The following is a 20,108-nucleotide window of genomic DNA, read 5'->3' as shown; positions in this document are numbered from 1 at the left end:
CTCCCTCCTCCCTCCCTCCATTCTTCCCCTGGTCTTTAGATACTAGTTTCGCGCCTTTTTTCAGACCAGACGCCATAGCTATCACTGGGATCATGGATCCTGCTCAGATCACCGCGGCAATTATGAGCACTATGAACACCACGCGCATTGTCCTGGAGTATATGCAGAGCCTGGACATGCCAAAGCAAAACCAGGACCAGCTGAGGGGGAGGAGGCGATTGCAGCGCGGCGACGATAGTGATGAGGAAATTGACATGGACCTCTCACAAGGCACAGGCCCCAGCAATGTGGAAATCATGGTGTTACTGGGGCAGGTTCATGCCGTGGAACGCCGATTCTGGGCCCGGGAAACAAGCACCGACTGGTGGGACCGCATCGTGTTGCAGGTCTGGGACGATGCCCAGTGGCTGCGAAACTTTCGCATGCGTAAGGGCACTTTCATGGAACTTTGTGACTTGCTTTCCCCTGCCCTGAAGCGCCAGAATACCAGGATGAGAGCAGCCCTCACAGTTGAGAAGCGAGTGGCGATAGCCCTGTGGAAGCTTGCAACGCCAGACAGCTACCGGTCAGTCGGGAATCAATTTGGAGTGGGCAAATCTACTGTGGGGGCTGCTGTGATCCAAGTTGCCAGGGCAATGAGAGACCTGGTGATATCAAGGGTAGTGACTCTGGGAAACGTGCATGACATAGTGGATGGCTTTGCTGCAATGGGATTCCCAAACTGTGGTGGGGCGATAGACGGAACCCATATCCCTATCTTGGCACCGGCGCACCAAGCCACCGAGTACATAAACCGCAAGGGGTACTTTTCAATGCTGCTGCAAGCCCTGGTGGATCACAAGGGACGTTTCACCGACATCAACGTGGGCTGGCCGGGAAGGGTACATGATGCTCGCGTCTTCAGGCACTCTGTTCTGTTTCGAAAGCTGGAGGAAGGGACTTTCTTCCCGGACCAGAAAATAACCGTTGGGGATGTTGAAATGCCTATCGTGATCCTTGGGGACCCAGCCTACCCCTTAATGCCATGGCTCATGAAGCCGTACACAGGCAGCCTGGACAGGAGTCAGGACCTGTTCAACTACAGGCTGAGCAAGTGCCGAATGGTGGTGGAATGTGCATTTGGGCGTTTAAAAGCGCGCTGGCGCAGCTTACTGACTCGCTCAGACCTTAGCGAAAAGAATATCCCCGTTGTTATTGCTGCTTGCTGTGCGCTCCACAATATCTGTGAGAGTAAGGGGGAGACATTTATGGCGGGGTGGGAGGTAGAGGCAAATCGCCTGGCCGCTGATTACGCGCAGCCAGACACCAGGTCGGTTAGAGCAGCACAGCAGGGCGCGGTGCGCATCAGAGAAGCTTTGAAAACTAGTTTTGTGACTGGCCAGGCTACGGTGTGAAACTTCTGTTTGTTTCTCCTTGATGAAATCGCCAACCCCCCACCCACCCGGTTAACTCTACTTCCCTGTAAACCAAGCACCCCACCCTCCCCTACCCTCCCCTCTTCAAGCACCACTTGCAGAGGCAATAAAGTCATTGTTACTTCACATTCATGCATTCTTTATTAATTCAGCACACAACTAGGGGGATAATTGCAAAGGTAGCCCGGGATGGGTGGGGGAGGAGGGAAGGAAAAGGACACACTGCACTTTAAAACTTTAAAACTTTAAAACTTATTGCTGTGGAAATCATCTAGGGTGGAGTGATTGGGTGGCCGGAGGCCCCCCCACCGTGTTCTTGGGCGTCTGGGTGAGGAGGCAATGGGACTTGGGGAGGAGGGCTGTTGGTTACAGAGGGGCTGTAGCGGCGGTCTCTGCTCCTGCTGCCTTTCCTGCAGCTCAACCATACGCAGGTGCATATCAGTTTGATGCTCCAGCAGCCGGAGCATCGACTCTTGCTTTCTGATTACAAGCTGACGCCACTTCTCCTCTTCAGCCTGCGTTTCAGCACGCAACCTCTGCTCTTCAGCCCGCCACCTCTCCTCTCGCTCATATTGGGCTTTTTTAAAATCAGTCATTGACTGCCTCCACGCATTCTGCTGTGCTCTGTCAGCATGGGAGGCAGTCTGTAGTTCAGTGAACATTTCGTCACGCGTCCTTCGCTTCCGTTTTCGAATATTCACTAGCCTCTGTGAAGGTGAAACATTTGCAGCTGGTGCAGGAGAAGGGAGAGGTGGTTAAAAAAGATACATTTTAGAGAACAATGGGTACAGTCTTTCACGTTAGATTTTGCTGTTCACATCACACAGCACATGTGCTTTCGTTACAAGGTCGCATTTTTCCTCTTATATTGAGGGCCTGCCGCTTTTGTGTGAGAGATCACTCACGCAGTGCCAGGCCACAGATTTCAGCTTGCAGGCAGCCATGGTAAGACACAGTCTTTTGGCTTTTTTAACCTTGTTAACAAGTGGGGATGGTTTAAAACAGTACTGCTCTTATTAACCATACCAAGCACCCGTTGGGTTGGCCATTTAAAATGGGTTTGCAATGTAAAAGGAGGGGCTGCGGTTTCAGGTTTAACATGCAGCACAAACCCAACTAACTCCCCTCCCCCACACACCCAATTCTCTGGGATGGTCACTTCACCCCTCCCCCCCACCGCGTGGTTAACAGCGGGGAATATTTCTGTTCAGCAGAGCAGGAAGGGGCACCTCTGAATGTCCCCTTAATAAAATCGCCCCATTTCAACCAGGTGACCGTGAATGATATCACTCTCCTGAGGATAACAAAGAGCGATAAGGAATGGATGTTGTCTGCATGCCAGCAAACACCGGGACCATACGCTGCCATGCTTTGTTATGCAATGATTCCAGACTACGTGCTACTGGCCTGGCGTGGTAAAGTGTCCTACCATGGCGGACGGGATAAGGCAGCCCTCCCCAGAAACCTTTTGCAAAGGCTTTGGGAGTACATGAAGGAGAGCTTTCTGGAGATGTCCCTGGAGGATTTCCGCTCCATCCCCATACACGTTAACAGACTTTTCCAGTAGCTGTACTGGCCGCGATTGCCAGGGCAAATTAATCATTAATCATTAAACACGCTTGTTTTTAAACCATGTGTAATATTTACAAAGGTACACTCACCAGAGGTCCCCTGTGTGCCCACAGGGTCTTGGGTGAGTTCGGGGGTTACTGGTTCCAGGTCCAGGGTGATAAACATATCCTGGCTGTTGGGGAAACCGGTTTCTCCGCTTCCTTGCAGCTGTGAGCTATCTATGTTCTCTCCATCCTCCGCTGAACCCGCTTCCCTGTGTCTTTCTCCAGTGAGGGACTCATAGCACACGCTTGGGGTAGTGGTGGCTGCACCCCCTAGAATGGCATGCAGCTCCGCGTAGAAGCGGCATGTTTGCGGCTCAGCCCCGGACCTTCTGTTTGCTTCTCTGGATTTGTGGTAGGCTTGCCTTAGCTCCTTAATTTTCACGCGGCACTGCTGTGCGTCCCTGTTGGGGCCTCTGTCCTTCATGGCCTTGGAGACCTTTTCTAATATTTTGCCATTTCTTTTACTGCTTCGGAGTTCGGCCAGCACTGATTCATCTCCCCAGATGGCGAGCAGATCCCGTACCTCCCGTTCGGTCCAGGCTGGAGCTCTTTTGCGATCCTGGGACTGGGACTCCATCACGGTTACCTGTGCTGATGAGCTCTGCATGGTCACCTGTGCTCTCCACGCTGAGCAAACAGGAAATGAAATTCAAACGTTCGCAGGGCTTTTCCTGTCTACCTGGCCAGTGCATCTGAGTTGAGAGTGCTGTCCAGAGCGGTCACAATGAAGCACTGTGGGATAGCTCCCGGAGGCCAATAACGTCGAATTCCGTCCACACTAACCCAATTCTGACCCCCTAAGGCCGATTTTATCGCTAATCTCCTCGTCGGAGGTGGTGTAAAGAAACCGGTTTAAAGGGCCCTTTAAGTCGAAAGAAAGGGCTTCGTCGTGTAAACGTGTCCAGGCTTAATTCTATTTAACGCGGCTAAAGTCGACCTAACCTCGTAGTGTAGACCAGGCCTAACTTTGACACTTATAAGCCCACTTTCAAAGTCAATTTTAGAAGTACTTAATGAGGCGTTAAGAATGCTGGAGACACAACACAGTTCATGAGAACAAACATGGCTGTGGCATCCTACTTTCTATTTAAGCACACTACAAACTGGAGGCCAATGTTAAGTGCATTATCACTTGTTCATCCTGAAGTTGAATATTGGTTCCAAACAAGACCAGCAAATGCTCACTATCTTTCTGCAAGAAACTCGACTGACTGGCTAGAAGCATGCGGTGCAACAGTGCAAGACTCAACAGTTGAAAAAGTGAAGAACTCTCACCACATTCAAAAAATTTGCACAGATGGCTGATGAATGCACCGATGCAAATGGGCATCAAGTATTAAGTCATTGTGTATGTTATCTTGATGTCAGGGGTAGGCCAGTAGATGCATTTCTAGAAGTTCAAGTTATAGAAGACACATTGGCTGCATCTGTGACAACCCACATCTTAGAAGAGTTAAATGCTTGTCAATTGGACCCCAAACAGATGGCTGCTTGTGCATTTGATGGAGCTGCAAACTTCTCTGGAAGACATGGTGGAGTACAAGCTTTGCTCAGAGAAAAGTGTAACCCTAATCTCTCCTATACACACTGCAGAGGCCATCTACTCCAACTAGCGCTAGTACGAGCTGCAGACTTTTCAAAAGACATTAAAAAAGCTATAAATTTAATGTCTTCATTATATTTTTTTTTCAGCAAGAGTCCAAAAAGACTGAATATCTTGGAAAATATAGAAGATACACTGGACTGAAGTTCAAATTAGTCCAACCTGGGAAAACCCGCTGGCTTTCTCATGAGTGATCCTTGGCTGTTGTCTTAAAATTACTCCCGCTGTTATTACTGGCTTTGGAAAGTATCTACCAAGATGGGATAGATCTAAGTAGTGAGGCTGGTGGATTACTTTTGCTACTACGTTCAGAGAAGACTATTGCCATTCTCTCTCTTGTAAGTCTACTGTTGAAACCACTTGGGTCATTAAACAATGCCATTCAGGCATCTGCTACAACAGTAGTAGATCTTTGTCCAGCAATAGAAGCTACATTTGGATCAATCAGAGAGCTATCAATTGAAAAGGTACTGGAAGAAGCAAAGACTTCAGTCCAGAAGTTGACTAATGAAGGCATTTATATTGAATCCTTAAGTGAAGAAGACAAGAATTGTTTGTTAAGACAACTGAAAAAGTACACAGACTTGATTCTTAAAAATCTACAACAGCGACTTCTAGATTCTACTCAACCTCTACGTAGCTTTTACAGATGCCTGTCCTATAAAACACCAACAGTTGAGTGGAGTGAGGCACTACCAGCAATGGGGCTGCCATGTGATCAGAATAGAGAATTTGAACACAGCGTGGAATATCATATGACGAATGAATGAAGATTTGACTTCAACTTCTTTTTTATCATCACTAGTGGCTCAACCCGATCTTTGTGTTCTGTTTCCTGGGATGAAAGAAGTAGGAATTCATCTCTTGCTACTCCCAGTCACAACAGCTACAGTTGAGGCTTCTTTTTCATCATTGAATAGAATTTTGTGTTCTGAAAGAAGTTGCCTTCTGCCTGATCATGTGAATGAACTAATGAGCATATCAATTGAAGGAATGGAAGTACCGGACATATGAGAAGCCACCAAAGATGAACGCATTGCATTCAAGAAGTTCATTAACAGAGTTGTGCAAAATTATAACAAGAAACCAAGAAGGATGTAGACGTAGTGCTTCATAGAAGGCTTGAGTAGCCAACTTTAATTTGTGTGATGATTTTAAAACATGAGTTAAATCTAATAAAATGGTCATGAAACATTTTTCAGTTTTTACTATGGTGCCATACAGCCCACCTTCACCCTCACAGTCTCACCCCTAATTGGCCCTGACACACACACCCTATACATTCGAACACCCCCCCCTCCCCAATTTCAATTCCTGGGGAAACCACTGCCCCAAAACAATCCCCTCACCTCACCTCAATCCCTAGTGCAGCCTCAGGAAAACCCACAGCACCCTCCAGTGCAAGCCCCAGAATAATCCCTAATGGTTCCCTACTGCATTCCTCAGGATAATCTCCAACACACACCTCTAATGCATTCACATCCCCCAGGATAACTACCCAAACCTCTTCTAGTGCATCCCCTAGGATAACCCCCAACACCCCCAGTGCTTCCCCAATAGCCCCCGCATCTCCCTCTAGTGCAGCCTGCAGAATGACCCACAACATTGTCACTCTAGTGAAGCCCCCCAGAATAACCCCCATCACCCACCTCCAGTGCACTCTGTCCAAATAACTTCTTTACCGTATCCGCCTAATACAGTCTCTCATAATTCCTCTCTCCTCCACAACTCTCATACTTCTGAGTTGCTCTGAAAAGGTCTAATCAATGGTGTTTAAAATGCCACTAACAGCCAATGGTACACCTACATAATTATATGTAATGATTAAGGCTAAGATTTTGTCATGCATGTTTTTAGTAAAAGTCATGGACAGGTCACAGGCTTCTGTGAATTTTTCTTTATTGGCCGTGATCAGTCCGTGATTTTTACTAAAATATGCGTGACAAAATGGGGAACTGTGGGATACCCCCTCTGCCCGTGGCAGCTCGGCGCTCAGGGGCCCCGCCGCCTCAGGCTGTGGGGGTACCCTGCAGCTCCCGGTTGCCATAGGCGGCAGGGGGACTCTGCAGCTCCCAGCCACTGTGGGCTGAAGTCACAGAGGTCTCTGGAAGTCATGAATTCTGTGACTTCTGTGATCTGTGACAAAATCATAACCTTAGTAATGGTAGGACATTTTAAAAAGCTTACCCTAGTTTCTTCATCATGTTCCTATTATGCTTCTGGTGTTTAGAGCTGTGACGAAGCTCCTTCACTCCTGTCTGTTTCTGACAAGTCTTTCAATGGTTCCCCAGCTGTGCCCCATCGTGTTCAGCTCGGCTTCCACAGCTCATGTTGTTTTTGGGCAGCCTCGTTTTCAGCTACTCTAGTGATGGAATCAGTTTCTATCCAAAGCACATGACCAATCCATCTCCAGTGCCTCCTGGCAATGATGGTGCTCATATCCCCTTTTCTGCACTGTGTCAATGTTTGAGATTGTTCTGGGCCAAAAGATACAGAGGATTTTTCTGAGGCAGGTTGTATGGAATGAAGATGGTTTGGACATGTCATACTTTCTCATTCCCCAGCATTCTGCACTATAAAGTAGTGTTGAAAATACACAGCTCTGATAAATCTTGAGTTTGGTTTTGGTGTATTTTGATGATTTCCAGACTGTATTAAGCTCCTGAAGGTGTACCTGGATTTATTGATGTGGAAGCCAAGCTTAAAAACCTTGGGCAGCACCATCAGCCAGGATGGTGGAACAAGCCAGGACATCTGGAACAAAATCAATACCTTAGTTTAGACTGTGCCTAACTCTTATTGAATGAAGTAATTTTTTTCTACAATAATTATTATTTAACGGTGTAAAGGTATTCAGGTTGTGTGTAAACTCAGATTGTATTATCACATGTCCTTCAGAGAAAAGACAATACTGCAAGGTTCCATCACCTACATCTGTGTACTTGACAATCTTTTTGGTGTGTGTTTGTACAGTGCCCTGCATAATGGGGTCCTGGTCCATGACTGGGGCTTGTTGGTGCTACCATAATACAATTAAATAATTAATAACTAATACTTTAATGGGGAATGTGTAATATAATTGGGGGGGCATGGAAACTCTCAGAATTTCCTGTTTATAATCACCACTGCATCCAACAAAATTAAACCAATGATTAAGTTTCTTCCCCCTCCAGCCCGCAGGTTGGCAACGTTCGGCCAGGCAAGATGCCCCAACCCTGAATTTTCAGTCAGGCGCTAGACGGTCGCCTCTCTCCTGCACTTTTACTCAGGCTCTGATGAGGCGCCCTCGCGTTCGGCTCTGCCCCTTCCCTAAGCCCCCGCGCGCCGGGATATGATTGGCTGCGGCGGGGTCCTCCTTCCTTTCCTCGCTCCCTCGGAGAGAGCTAACCGCCGAGATGGTGAGTGTCCGCGGCGCGACCCGTTTTTATCCGCCTTGTACCGCCACCATCCTGCCGCTGCGGGGCTCGCGAGACCCCGCGGCCTGCCCGGGCCCACTGGCTGGGGGCGGCTGCGCGGGCATTGGGGCGCCCGGGCGGGAGTCAGGGTAGCGGCGGGGCCGCTTCCCCCCTTCCCCCCCCCCCCGGCCTCTGGGCTGGGGCTCCCTGAGCTCCTCCGGGCAGCGCTGGGCTCTGACTCCCCGCACTGCTCGGCTCTCTCCAGCGCGGCTGCATGCGTGGTGAGCACAGCCGGGCTTTCTCCGGCCGGGCCAGCGCGACGGGGGTGTCGCGGGGGGATGTGACATGCTGCCCGCTAACAGCTCTGCGCATCGCCCCTACATGTGCATTCAGTCCCACTTCGCCTCCCGCTGCGTCTCTGCCCCCAACCCAGCGCTTCCCGGGAGCTGGACCTAGGCACAACTGCAGCGGCCTGGTGTGCTCAGGCAAGTGATGGGGTTCCCTTTGCACCCTAGCAAACGAGTTAGTAGCCCGCCTCCGCTGCCTAGGCGTGTGCGTCCGTAGGCTTCACACAAAGTGTTGCCGGTGACGTGGTGCATGCACTTTCTTTTCATATTTAGGGGTTGTATTCACCTTACACACGAGGTTTAAATTACACCTTGGTATAAAAAATTCTTGGTCTACAGGTGGATCAAATCTGAACTGTTCATGTAACAAACATGACTTGTATCCCTGTTAGTGCCCCATAACCCAGGTCCATTTTCCTTTTTACAATAAATAATATTGCATAGTGGTGGGTGCTCAGTGTCAGACAGGTTGTGGACATTGTTCTGTGGGCTGCAAACTGCATGAATTCCATAAGTATTACGATGACAGCTTTTTTTTCTGCATCCTTGCAATAGCTCTCCTAGCACAGGTGGAGATTGTATTGCAGCAGTATCTTGCCATGAGTTTCAGACCAGTTTTTCATAAGTTTTTTGCAAACCAGCTGATGAGTTACTTGAAGTACTGTGTTGATGTGCCATCTTGGTGTGAAAGATCATGGAAGAACTCAAATGCATATTAATTGGTTTTCCGATCTATCTTGTAGAATGACACGGTGACCATCAGAACCAGGAAGTTCATGACTAATAGACTGCTTCAGCGTAAACAGATGGTAAGAAATATTAGGTACTACCTTAGTTTTGCTTATGTGTTTTATGTTACTGTACTTTTAGTTCTTAAAGCTTGTACTCTTTAGAATGACCCTAGGTAAAAGACTTCTAGATAGGGTAGACTTTTTTCAAGATATACCTGCCTAGTTGGTAGGCTGTCTATAGTTGCCATTTACATTAATTTGTTGTAATATCTTGCTAGACCATTAGATGTGTATGAAGATTCTAGTTAAGGAATAGGACCTAAGTATTCCCTATGATCATTGTTAAAGCTTGAAAATGCTAAACTGCCCACTAACTGCTTTGCTGTACTTTATTCTGAAGATGTAGCCAAAGCTACTGTGAGTAGTATGGAGAATAATATGAAGCAGAGCTCATGAGAACTCTGCAATGATAGTAGTTTTTAACTTGATTTTTGACTCTTGAATTTTTGCTTGAGTCTCTGTATAGTGAGATGTACACCAAATGGGAACTGCTGGTTTCCATTGTTGCTGTGGTGTGTTAATTTAGATGCCAACTGTGGGTAGTGATATTTTCCTTATTAGCTATTTTAAGGTTGTTTAGATATTCTCGTTATGTATGGAATATCTTTATACTATTATAAAGTATGGATATTTCTAACTGGAAAAACTTGCCTCTGTAGGTGATTGATGTTCTTCATCCTGGAAAGGCCACAGTTCCCAAAACTGAAATCAGGGAAAAGCTGGCAAAAATGTACAAAACAACGCCAGACGTAATTTTCGTCTTTGGCTTCAGAACCCATTTTGGTGGTGGCAAGACAACAGGCTTTGGCATGATTTATGATTCCCTGGACTATGCAAAGAAGAATGAACCAAAGCACAGACTGGCCAGGGTAAGTTTCTTGCTTTCAATTTTTACAGTGCCAAGAAGCTTGCTGTTTGTTCTAAAGGGCATCTTGCATATAGTTAGGGTCCAAAACCTGAAACATTGCAGCAAAGTTAAACTATTAACTTAGGTTTTTTTTATTGAGGTACAAAAATGAGATCTATAAATAAAAATCCCTTCTCTCTATTCATGAATTTACAGAGTAGAAACATGCTTTTTGTTGTAATGCAGATGAAGGGGAATGAAATGATTTATGATCAGCTGTGGATTTTAGCAGTACAACCTAATGGTTAATGGAACGGGCACAAGATCATGGGATGAGCATGCATAGTATATATGTTCTTAAAAATATACTCAACTGCATCTCTACATTTTCAGCCCATAAAGTTGCCTCACTTTGTATTAGGTGCGGTATTAGCAGTTGCCTACAGAACTTTTAAATACATTTTTAGGGCTTACATTAATAATTATACTTTGAATTATTAAAGCTTTTGAAATATGTAAATATTTAATATAGAAACACTTTATAGATATTATTGAGTTCACTTCAGTAATTGTGGGCATAATTCTCTTACTACTAGCATGGCTTGTATGAAAAGAAGAAGACTTCGAGAAAACAGCGAAAGGAGCGTAAGAACAGAATGAAGAAAGTCAGGGGCACAGCCAAGGCAAATGTTGGTGCTGGCAAGAAGGTATGATGAAACCTGCAGACTACAGCATAGATACTGGATTTTTTTTTTTTTGGTAGACAGGTTTCTTCCTCAACAAAATAATTTTCTTAATTTTTTTTTACCTTTCCTACTGGATAACAGAAGGTAACTTATGAGATCCTGTGTAGTTCTAACTCAGTAGTTTACAGTAGAACCTCAGTGTTACAAACTGACCAGTCAACCACACACGTTATTTGGAACTAGAAGTATGCAATCAGGCAGCAGCAGAGACCAAAAAACTGCCACCAAATACTGTGTTAAACATGAAGTACATATAAAAAGGAAAGCAGCTTTTTTTTCTTCTGCATAGTAACGTTTCAAAGCTGTATTAAATCAATGTTCAGTTATAAACTTTTGAAAGAATGTCTCTAATGTTACGAACATTTCAGAGTAATGAACAGCCTCCATTCCCGAGGTGTTTATAACTCTGAGTTTCTAATGTAGTTTTGCTCACCTGGTTACTGTTCAGTAGCTAACTTAATATGAAGATTTAAGTGATAGCATATTTAATATGCTATTTCTTTTTTAAATCTTGTGAAACTGTACTTTGTTGCAATCAAAGTAATGGACACCTCACTTTAATTACTAGATAACTCTGATGATGGACAATAAAACTTAAGTTCTCCCCGGACTTGAGTTTTGTTCATTAGATTCCCCCCTCCCCCATGTTCAAGGACTCCAGCCAGCCTGGTGGGCTGCTGGTAGTATAGTATGCTCCCTCCCACAAAGGAACATAGGGCATGGCTACACTTGCAGATGTAGAGCGCTGTGAGTTAAACCCACCTTTGGAGAGCGCAGCAGGGAAAGCGCTGCAGTCTGTCCACACTGACAGCTGCTTGCACACTGGCGTGGCCACGTTTGCGGCACTTGCAGCGGTATTGGGAGCGGTGCATTATGGGCAGCTATCCCAGCATACAAGTGACTGCAACGTGCTTTTCAAATGGGGGTGGGGTGGAGTGTGACAGAGAGTGTGTTGTGTGTATGTGGGGGGAGAGAGTGGGGTTTTGGGGGGCTGAGAGCATGTCAGCATGCTGTCTTGTAAGTTCAGACAGCAGCAGACCTCCTCCCCATCTCTCACACCCCATTCCACACTAATGGCTTTCATGGCGCTTTGAAAGTGCATTTCCACATTCCTACAGGAGTTCAAAACAATGACAAGAGTGGCCACTTGACCGCAGTAACCCAACACCTCGTTCACACTGATGCCCGTGCGTGCGCTGTAGCCAAGGCACAGCAAAAGTTATTCCTCTCGCCGAGGTGGAGTAGCAGCAGCGCTGTAGCCGCGGAGACAGAGCGCTCTACGTGCCTTGCCAGTGTGCATGGGGCGTGAGCTAGGGCGCCCGGGGCTCCTTTATTGCTCTGTAACTCGCAAGTGTAGCCAAGCTCTTAGAGTTAGGAGCCATGTGTTTGAGGCATTGCCCTCCATCTGTGCAGGCTATGAGGAGGTAGGATGTCTGACACTGCTGTTCTCTTCTGCCTGGTCAGTCACTGCTGCTCCGCCTCTGGTGGGAGCTGTGTCAATCCCGCAGAGGGATGGCAAGCCAGCCTGACATGAAGGTTGGAGGGGGTCTTGGGATGTTCTCAAGCAGAATGAAAAACCTGAGGTACAGTGTAGAAATGAAAGTTTAAAGACAGAACAGCATTACTCAAGGGATTTGAGAGGTACAATATATACGAAGCATACTTAAAATCAGATTTTAGTGTTTTTAGCACTGCTTTGGAGGTAGAGTGAAGGTGGTGGGTAATAGAAAAAACTGATCTTTCTAGTAAATAGTTGTTGTTGCTAAAATGCTATAAATAACCAAATATCCTTTCTTGAATCTTAGTAACATTTCTTTACTTTAACCTTTCTTTCTTTCTTGGAATTCATCAGAAGTGAAGTGACTAGCAGGTACTGAGTGAGAATGGATGTGGTGGTGACTGTATGAATTATGCATCACTTACACGCTTGAGACGTGCTTAATATAAACACCTTGTGTATTGCTTTGCATGCCTGTGCTCTCACTTTGAACCTGAGTTCATTTCTGCCCTTCAGTATACAGTATTCTGCTACTGTGCAAATACTGCTACAGAAACAGAGGGTGGCTAATTTAAAACTGGTGCAGAAGTGAAATCTGGTTTTCTGTCACTGCTCATCCAAATACACCCAGTGGATCTTGGCAAGCTCTCTAAAAGTACTTGTGCATATCATTACTTATTATGAAATACCAATGAATGGGGTGAAGGATGATGCCTCAACAGTATGCATTGAGTATGAAGTGAAAAGTATTGGCCCATTTTTTTTAACTGCATATTTAAAAAAAAAAAAAAATACAGCTGCATGTGTAACTTGTGCTTACCACAAATGCACCATGCTTTTCTGGATTTAAGCCATAGTGCCATAAGGCGGTGTGCACATGCTGTAACCATATACCCAGGCAACAATTGTGTGTATAGAATACTTAATTTTTGGCTTCTGGATTCCTAAACTTTTGAAGGTGTGAATTGTTGTGTAGCTCGAAGTCTTTGTTAGCCAGTTAGGTTACTTCCTCATTATAATCCATTTTATGAAAGACATGCTTACTACCTGTATATATCTTGTATCAATTTTAGTTTACTGAATCCAAGTGCTTGAATCTTGCATTTCAAACTGAGGCTTCATTTGGATCCTTTTTTTCTTTTTGTTTAAACACTGTAATATGCTGGGTAATAAAGATGAAGCCCTGCTAATATTAACTGCATAACAGTAAAGATGAAGGCACTTTAATAAGAGGTCTTAGTGGTTTGTAGTTTTGAAAGCTTGTCTTTCACCAACAGAAGTTGGCCCAATAAGATATTAACTCACCCACCTTGTGTGCAAACTTAGTCAATTTCAAGGGCGGAATGAATTTAACCTGCAAGTTTAATCAGTGTATTTGTTGTATGCTCATGGTTTAAATTTCATTCCCTGCAAACTGTGTGAAATTCTATACTTTGTCATTTACACTCATGAGTTTCCTAAAAAACCCCAAACCTCATGTTTTACCAGGGCCCTACTTATAATGCATCTCAGTCTAGATAGGACAAGTAGAGGATAAAATAGTTTAATTCTAATCTTTTGACAGATGTGCTACCTGTTTGAATAGTTCCATGATGTGGTGTATAATCCTTGAAATGAAGTAATTGTTCTGTTGACTGATTTTATTCTCATTTGAGGTTGACCAGAGTTAAAAATTGGCTTGGGGGCATCACTTAACAGCAGTGGTGATCAACCTTATTATACAGGAGGGTCACATAAACCTAAGCACCACCTTGTGAGGGCCAAACAGATGGATAGGTTATGTACAGTATTTGTAGTTAAAAACCAAAAAATCAGTGCATAAAATGTATATCAGAATGATAGAAAATGGGGGTGGTGGGTAAAAAAACACATCACTAAATTTAAGAATATGTAAACATGATGACAAAACGCTAATGAATCTGCCTTTAGTGTGTTGTGTTGAAGCAGGCCCTGGGCCTTATGAAATGCTCTAGTGGGCTGTAGGTTGGGCACCCCTGACTTAAAGGATCTAGATCTGACTAATTTAACAGCCTAGTTCACATGGATTATTCTTTTTAATTTATAAAACACATGGCCAATATTTATTACTATGGTAGTGTCTCTAGAGGCCACGATCAAGGCCCCACGGTGGTAGGTTATGTGTATACTCTGCTCCAACTAATGTAACGACGTCTCAAAGGATCGGTTTGAGGTATACTAGGGTGGCGTACCCGAGCCCACTTATCCACTGACACTTTAAAAACCCTTGCACCCCAATCTGGGTCTATGCAGGTTATGCGATATGCATGTATCTTTTCATCCTTGCAAACAATACCTGTAACCCCCCATAACTGAAGCCTGACCCCAGATGTACAGTACCTTCCCTCTTAACTCGTGTATATTTCATTTTAAACATTCACTTTAATAAAATTTTTAATATTACTTAAAGCTTACATAGTTTAAATAGACAGACATAACAATCTTTTAAATGAACTCCTAGAAAAACTGAAGTTTAGTGATATTTCTGTATAACTTCTTTTGAAGAGGTTTATGGATGGAGAAATTTCAGAAAATGAAGCGTAGAGTAGAAGTAGATGTCCATGTCTTCATTTGGCTGCAGAGCTCTTAGGAGGAACAAAAAGCAGAGCAGAGTAGTCACTGTAATTGAAACATTAATCATTATAGGCGCATTGGTAACTAAAGGAAAATCTGTTTCTGAGTAAGTCTAGTTACTTGTAATAGTCTTAACTTGCATGGCAATACGGTTGTTGCTAAATCAGTTCTTTGGCTTTGTATATACTTTACATTTCCATTTTGAAGATGCACGTCTGAAATGTGTGCTAAGTATATCTGAAAATATAAATCATATACACATTGAATTGCTTTCATTTGCCCTTCCTGTTGTGAACATAGGGTTCATACCATATCACTTTCTCTCACTTTTGGTTGTTTGAATTGGGATGTGTGTGTTCTCTTTTGGGCTGTACCATTATACATCCATTGTAAGGCCTTGTTTACACTGGGAAATAGTCAAGTTTCAGACTCTGGTGATCGGACACTGGTGCGGCTGCACTGGGAAAAACTGCTATTTGCACATATGGGGTTTACCCCATTTTCAAGGGGTAAAGTTGCATCCATTATTGTAAACTTATAGCTTATCCTGTTGGCTCTGGTGCATCTATATGGTGGATGGCCACTGATGGCTGGAGTTAGGGGAAGGCTATGACTACAAATGACCCATCTTCACTTGAAGTCTTTTAGGCCATGTCTAGACTTACTGCTATAAGCTTGTACAGCTGCACCAATACAGCTGTGCTACTGTAAGATCGCTCATGTAGCCATGTTATGCCGATGGGAGAGAGCTCTCCCGTTGATGTAATAAAACCAGCTCAGCAAGTGGCGGTAGCTATGTTGGTGGGAGAGCGTCTCCTGTCAACATAGAACTGTGCACGCAAGCAATTTTGCTGGTAAAACTTACGTTGCTCAGGGGTGTGAAAAGAGTTTTGCCAATATAAGTGCTAATGTAGACATGGCGTTACTCTTGCTTCTACATGACTAAGGCAGAAAGCTAAGTAACTGACAACGTAGCCTGCTTTCTCTTCATGGTTATTTAACTCCTGACTTTTTGTGGCTTGACAGTTTCACACACAACAACCTCTGAACATCTCAAATCTGAATAGGAATGTGCCTTTCCTTGCATTGTCACATGACTATTTTTACTGCTCCTTATGGCACATAAATCTACCCCATCTCTGGGTGCCCAAAAGGTACCCTTATAGTAAAACTGCATTAACAACTCTTCTTGTATCTGATTTGCTTGCTTTTTTACATTGACAGCTTTCATTATGTTTAAAGGTATTAGCTTGATTTTCATAACACATGTAAATTAGCACTCACGCTCAAGCACATGAATGGCCTAACTAGCCATCTGTGTGGCAGTACTCAGTTGTATAACTGAAAATTGATCCCCTGATGTTTATAACTAATAAAGTGCAGAAGACTCTTGTAAGAAGCCTTATCAACCTGCCTCATCACACCTTTGACTAAAGTGTCTTTTATGATTTACCCTTTTCCTGCCCCCTCCACCTTTTTTTCCCCTATGTTACTTGTATTCTTATTGTTAGCTGTCCATGATAGGAGCTGCTTTTATGTATGGACAGCACCTAGCATATTGTTTGCTATTGGAATACAAATAAATGTTAAACATAATTTGGGCTGTGGCAATACGCAAGTCTTGTAAGTTCTTTATATGTGGCACTCTAGTTGACTGCAGTAGCTCTGAATATGGAGGGCTTGCAGGATCATGGTTTTAAGCCTGCCGTAACCTTATTCTGCTATGTATAATCCTAGCAGGTATGTAGACCCTGACATTTGCTCTTAAGTGCAGATGGACTCAAGAAATGAAGCATGTAAAAACGGACAACTTAATCACCTCCCTTCCCCTTCAATTGTTTGTATTTAAAATTATATCTGGTTGTATCTTTGACAAGTTTGGCTTTGGTTAGCTATAGGGCTATGGAGGAGAGCTGAATTCTTCTCTGGTTCATGCATTGAATTGCCTCGTTCCCATTTGCAGAATATCTTGAAGGTGCAGGCATGCGTGAGTCAGAACACACTTGACTTTCCGGGCCCCAGTAGAGCCTGCAATGCTGCTAGTTAAAACAAGGCCCCTCCCTCCCCCTGCTCCCATATTTTACAAACAGGGTGAACTTTTTAGGAAAGTTACTGAAAATAAGCATGGAACCCAACAGTGCCATTAGCACCCTTTAGGACACACTCACACCAAACAGGTTGGATTTTCTAGGGTAACGTCACTGTATGTAGTAATGACTGTGTAATTTGTGGGTTTTTTTATTTTTATTTTTTTTAAGCATTTACTGACTTTTTGTTTTCTTGTTGTTTCAGTGAGCTGGCAAATGGAAATAACAGGTATAACTTCTTAAATGTTTGGCATTCTGCTATGCTGGTGATTTTATCCTGCTGTGGCCTTATGTTCAAAGTCAGCACAAGGAAGTTTTAACACAGGTTTTTTAATTTTAAGGGAACACTCTCTCTCTTTGCATACGGTATCAACTGCCAGATTTTGTGGGCATGTTCCCCGTGGCCTCCCCCAGACCTCCATTGTGAGGAAGACCCAAACTACACAAGGAAATCAGTAAACAAAGTGGACTCTAATGCTTAGAGTAAAGGAAATCTACCTTTTTAGCATTAATCTCTCATAATAGGAAAATTGTGACTTCTTCTTCTCCAAAATTGTCCTTTAAATTTCATTAGTAACTAATATAATGGGATGATGCTGAGTATTTTTACTACTGCTTAAATGACAAATATTTATCAGAATGTATCTCAAATTACAAAGCAGTATGTTTGTTTCACTGATAGAAATTGACAGCTTTATAATCATAACTTCTATCTTAATACCAGCAAGAAGTGTCTCAAGTGGACTGATGAGACTTAACTAAAAGGCTATCAAACATACTTTAAATTCTTCTGTTTGTTCTCATTTCACTACCAAGGCTGCTTAAATGGATGTGCTTTCTTGTGGTAGCTGGTGCAAAGCAAACTCTCTGCTATAGCTACTGCGGCAACTTTTTAAAAGCAGCTTGAGCAGTATGTATTAAAACAAACAAAGCAGAATTTAACTAAAACAAGACATCTGCTATCCTTGGTCTTTATACTGCTTGAATATTCTGATGATCTTACATAGGAAGCAACTGCTTTGTCAGCCAGCTATCTTATGGTTTAATAATTGTTCATAGCATTTTTAAAGAATCGAGTGTCTGAAGCCCTGATCTTGCAGTGGCCTTTTTCTGCACAGGACTAATTGTCACTTTTCTAAAGGCCCTTATCGTGCAATGTAAAAAAAGCTGACTATATTCCATTGCAAAGATAATATTACAGGGCTGACTTTTTTCCATCCTCCTTTTACAGAGACTAAGTTATCCTGCAAAGGTAACAAGAGAAGATGATGGTGATCTGTCAGAAGCTTGTCAAATAAACTATACAAACTGAAATGCTCTTTGTTCTTTTTTTAGAGTTTTAAATGTACAATAAAGATTTTATAAACTGAATTTGAAAGATACAGGATTGTTCAAATCTGGTGCATTGTTTACACTTCATTAATAACCTTTTTGGTATGAGCATTATTTCAGCATCTCAATATTTTTACTTGAAGACAGTCATGTCCAAATATCTTGAGTTGATTTATAAACAGTAGGAACTAGACCAGGGGTTCTCAAACTTTTGTACTGGTGACCCCTTACTCAGAGGCTTGCTACGTGAGTTGCCCCCCCTCCCCCCTTTATAAATTAAAAACACTTTTAAAATATATTTAACACCATTAATAATGCTGGATGCAAAGCAGGGTTTGGGGTGGAAGCTGACAGCTTGTGATTTCCCCCCTCCCCCCCATGTAATAACTTCACACCCCCCTGTTTGAGAACCCTTGAACTAAACCAACATGTTTAGTGAAATGGTCTATACTTCAAATGTTTGAAAGCTGGTCTTTTGAAAGCTGTGAAACTTACCAAGCTCTATTTTCAAGTGTTTGATAAGTAGTAAAACTTAATTCTTGGACTAGAACTTTGCAAACAAGATTAATCTATTAGCCAGTTGCTGGACTTTATTAATAGTGTTTAAGTATCTTTTGTTTATGCTCAGGTCCGAGTTTAACATGTTTGCATAAATGTATAGATCACTGTATTGACAAATAATGACCTCTTCTTGCCCCCCCATGGAAGTCAATAAGAGAACTCAACCATATTTTTAGATTTCCCTGTCAAGCAGACTAGAAGTGTGTGTGAATGCGGGCTATCAATCAGGTCAGATCCAGCTTTTACTAAAACCTTATCCTATAGCTCCTGTATTAATACATAATGGACTTTGAAAATTCAACACTTGGGTATCTATGCCCAGAAACACAAAACAAAGCTCAGGAACAAACATGTTGCTGCAGAGAAGACACTTAGCTATATGGAGGGGCTTGAGTAATATTGTAGTAACCCCACTGAGCTCAGACAATATGCACATTGGAATAAAAGCACAAAATTGGGTTGTGTGCAGGAGGAGCTAGAAAGTAAGTGAACTTTTAGGTTAAATTTAGATACATCTCTTTTTGGTAATTGTACTTCGGTAGTGGCTGGCTCTCCTGTGCCAAGCATGTTTAGGGCTGATCAAAAGTTGGGCTAGGGCAGGGGTTCTCAAACGGGGTCGGGACCCCTCGGGGTTGTAAGGTTATTACATTGGGGGTCGCGAGCTGTCAGCCTCCACCCTAATCCCGCTTTGCCGCCAGCATTTATAATGGTGTTAAATATATTTAAGTGTTTTTAATTTATAAAGGGGGTCGCACTCAGAGGCTTGCTATGTGAAAGGGGTCACCAGTACAAAAGTTTGAGAACCACTGGGCTAGGGCTCTCCAAGGAAAACATGGATGCTAAAGTTACTTGGAAGATGGTACTTTTTTCTTCTCCCCCGCCCACCAGTCCACAGTAGAGAACAGGCCCCCTGGTTTGGGGAAATGAGTGAAAACACTTGGAACAAAGAATTTCCTATAACTTGTAGCTTGGAAAAAGGGTCTATTTTCATGCTCGTAGCTCTAACCCATATGTTCCCAACTTGCTGTTAAACTTCAATTGCATAGTGAAATAGTCCTACATAGGCAGAGGAGGGAGAATGGGGGTAGTCTTCCCCAAATAGCTGCATGTTAGCAAAATTTCTCTTCTGCTAGCCTGAATTCTCCCTGTAGATACAGTGAGATATGATATTCATCCAGGTAGCATTCCTCTGAAGGCTTGGAGTGTGCTGTCACTGCTTTCTCATGCTCCAAAGGTAGGTGGATTTTATTGTTGGGTACAGCACGTTCTCTGCAGTGA

At 43.6% G+C, this 20,108-nt stretch overlaps 1 protein-coding gene across 2 annotated transcripts; it reads left to right on the top strand.

Annotated features, from left to right (window-relative positions):
* Positions 1-7,947: 7,947 nt before the first annotated feature.
* Positions 7,948-18,322, top strand: RPS24 (ribosomal protein S24). Of its 2 annotated transcripts, XM_065407443.1 has the most exons (7): positions 7,948-8,032; positions 9,120-9,185; positions 9,827-10,036; positions 10,611-10,721; positions 12,613-12,630; positions 17,143-17,166; positions 18,169-18,322. In XM_065407443.1, the coding sequence occupies exons 1-5, from the start codon at positions 8,030-8,032 to the stop codon at positions 12,616-12,618; spliced, it is 396 nt and encodes a 131-aa protein (XP_065263515.1). In that variant the 5' UTR covers positions 7,948-8,029; the 3' UTR covers positions 12,619-12,630; positions 17,143-17,166; positions 18,169-18,322. The 2 variants fall into 2 exon arrangements, with proteins under 2 accessions (XP_065263515.1, XP_065263516.1); XM_065407444.1 differs by lacking the exon at positions 12,613-12,630.
* Positions 18,323-20,108: the final 1,786 nt, after the last annotated feature.

This window comes from Emys orbicularis, chromosome 7 (genome assembly GCF_028017835.1).
Source record: "Emys orbicularis isolate rEmyOrb1 chromosome 7, rEmyOrb1.hap1, whole genome shotgun sequence".
NCBI lineage: Eukaryota > Metazoa > Chordata > Testudines > Emydidae > Emys > Emys orbicularis.
The sequence above is the reverse complement of the archived record's forward strand: the minus strand, read 5'-3'. Positions and strand labels throughout refer to the sequence as shown.

Coding starts and splice junctions, on each gene's coding strand:
- RPS24 (XM_065407443.1), top strand. Junction 9,186..9,826: donor TGCTTCAGCGTAAACAGATG/GTAAGAAATATT, acceptor TTGCCTCTGTAG/GTGATTGATGTTCTTCATCC. Junction 10,037..10,610: donor CAAAGCACAGACTGGCCAGG/GTAAGTTTCTTG, acceptor TCTTACTACTAG/CATGGCTTGTATGAAAAGAA.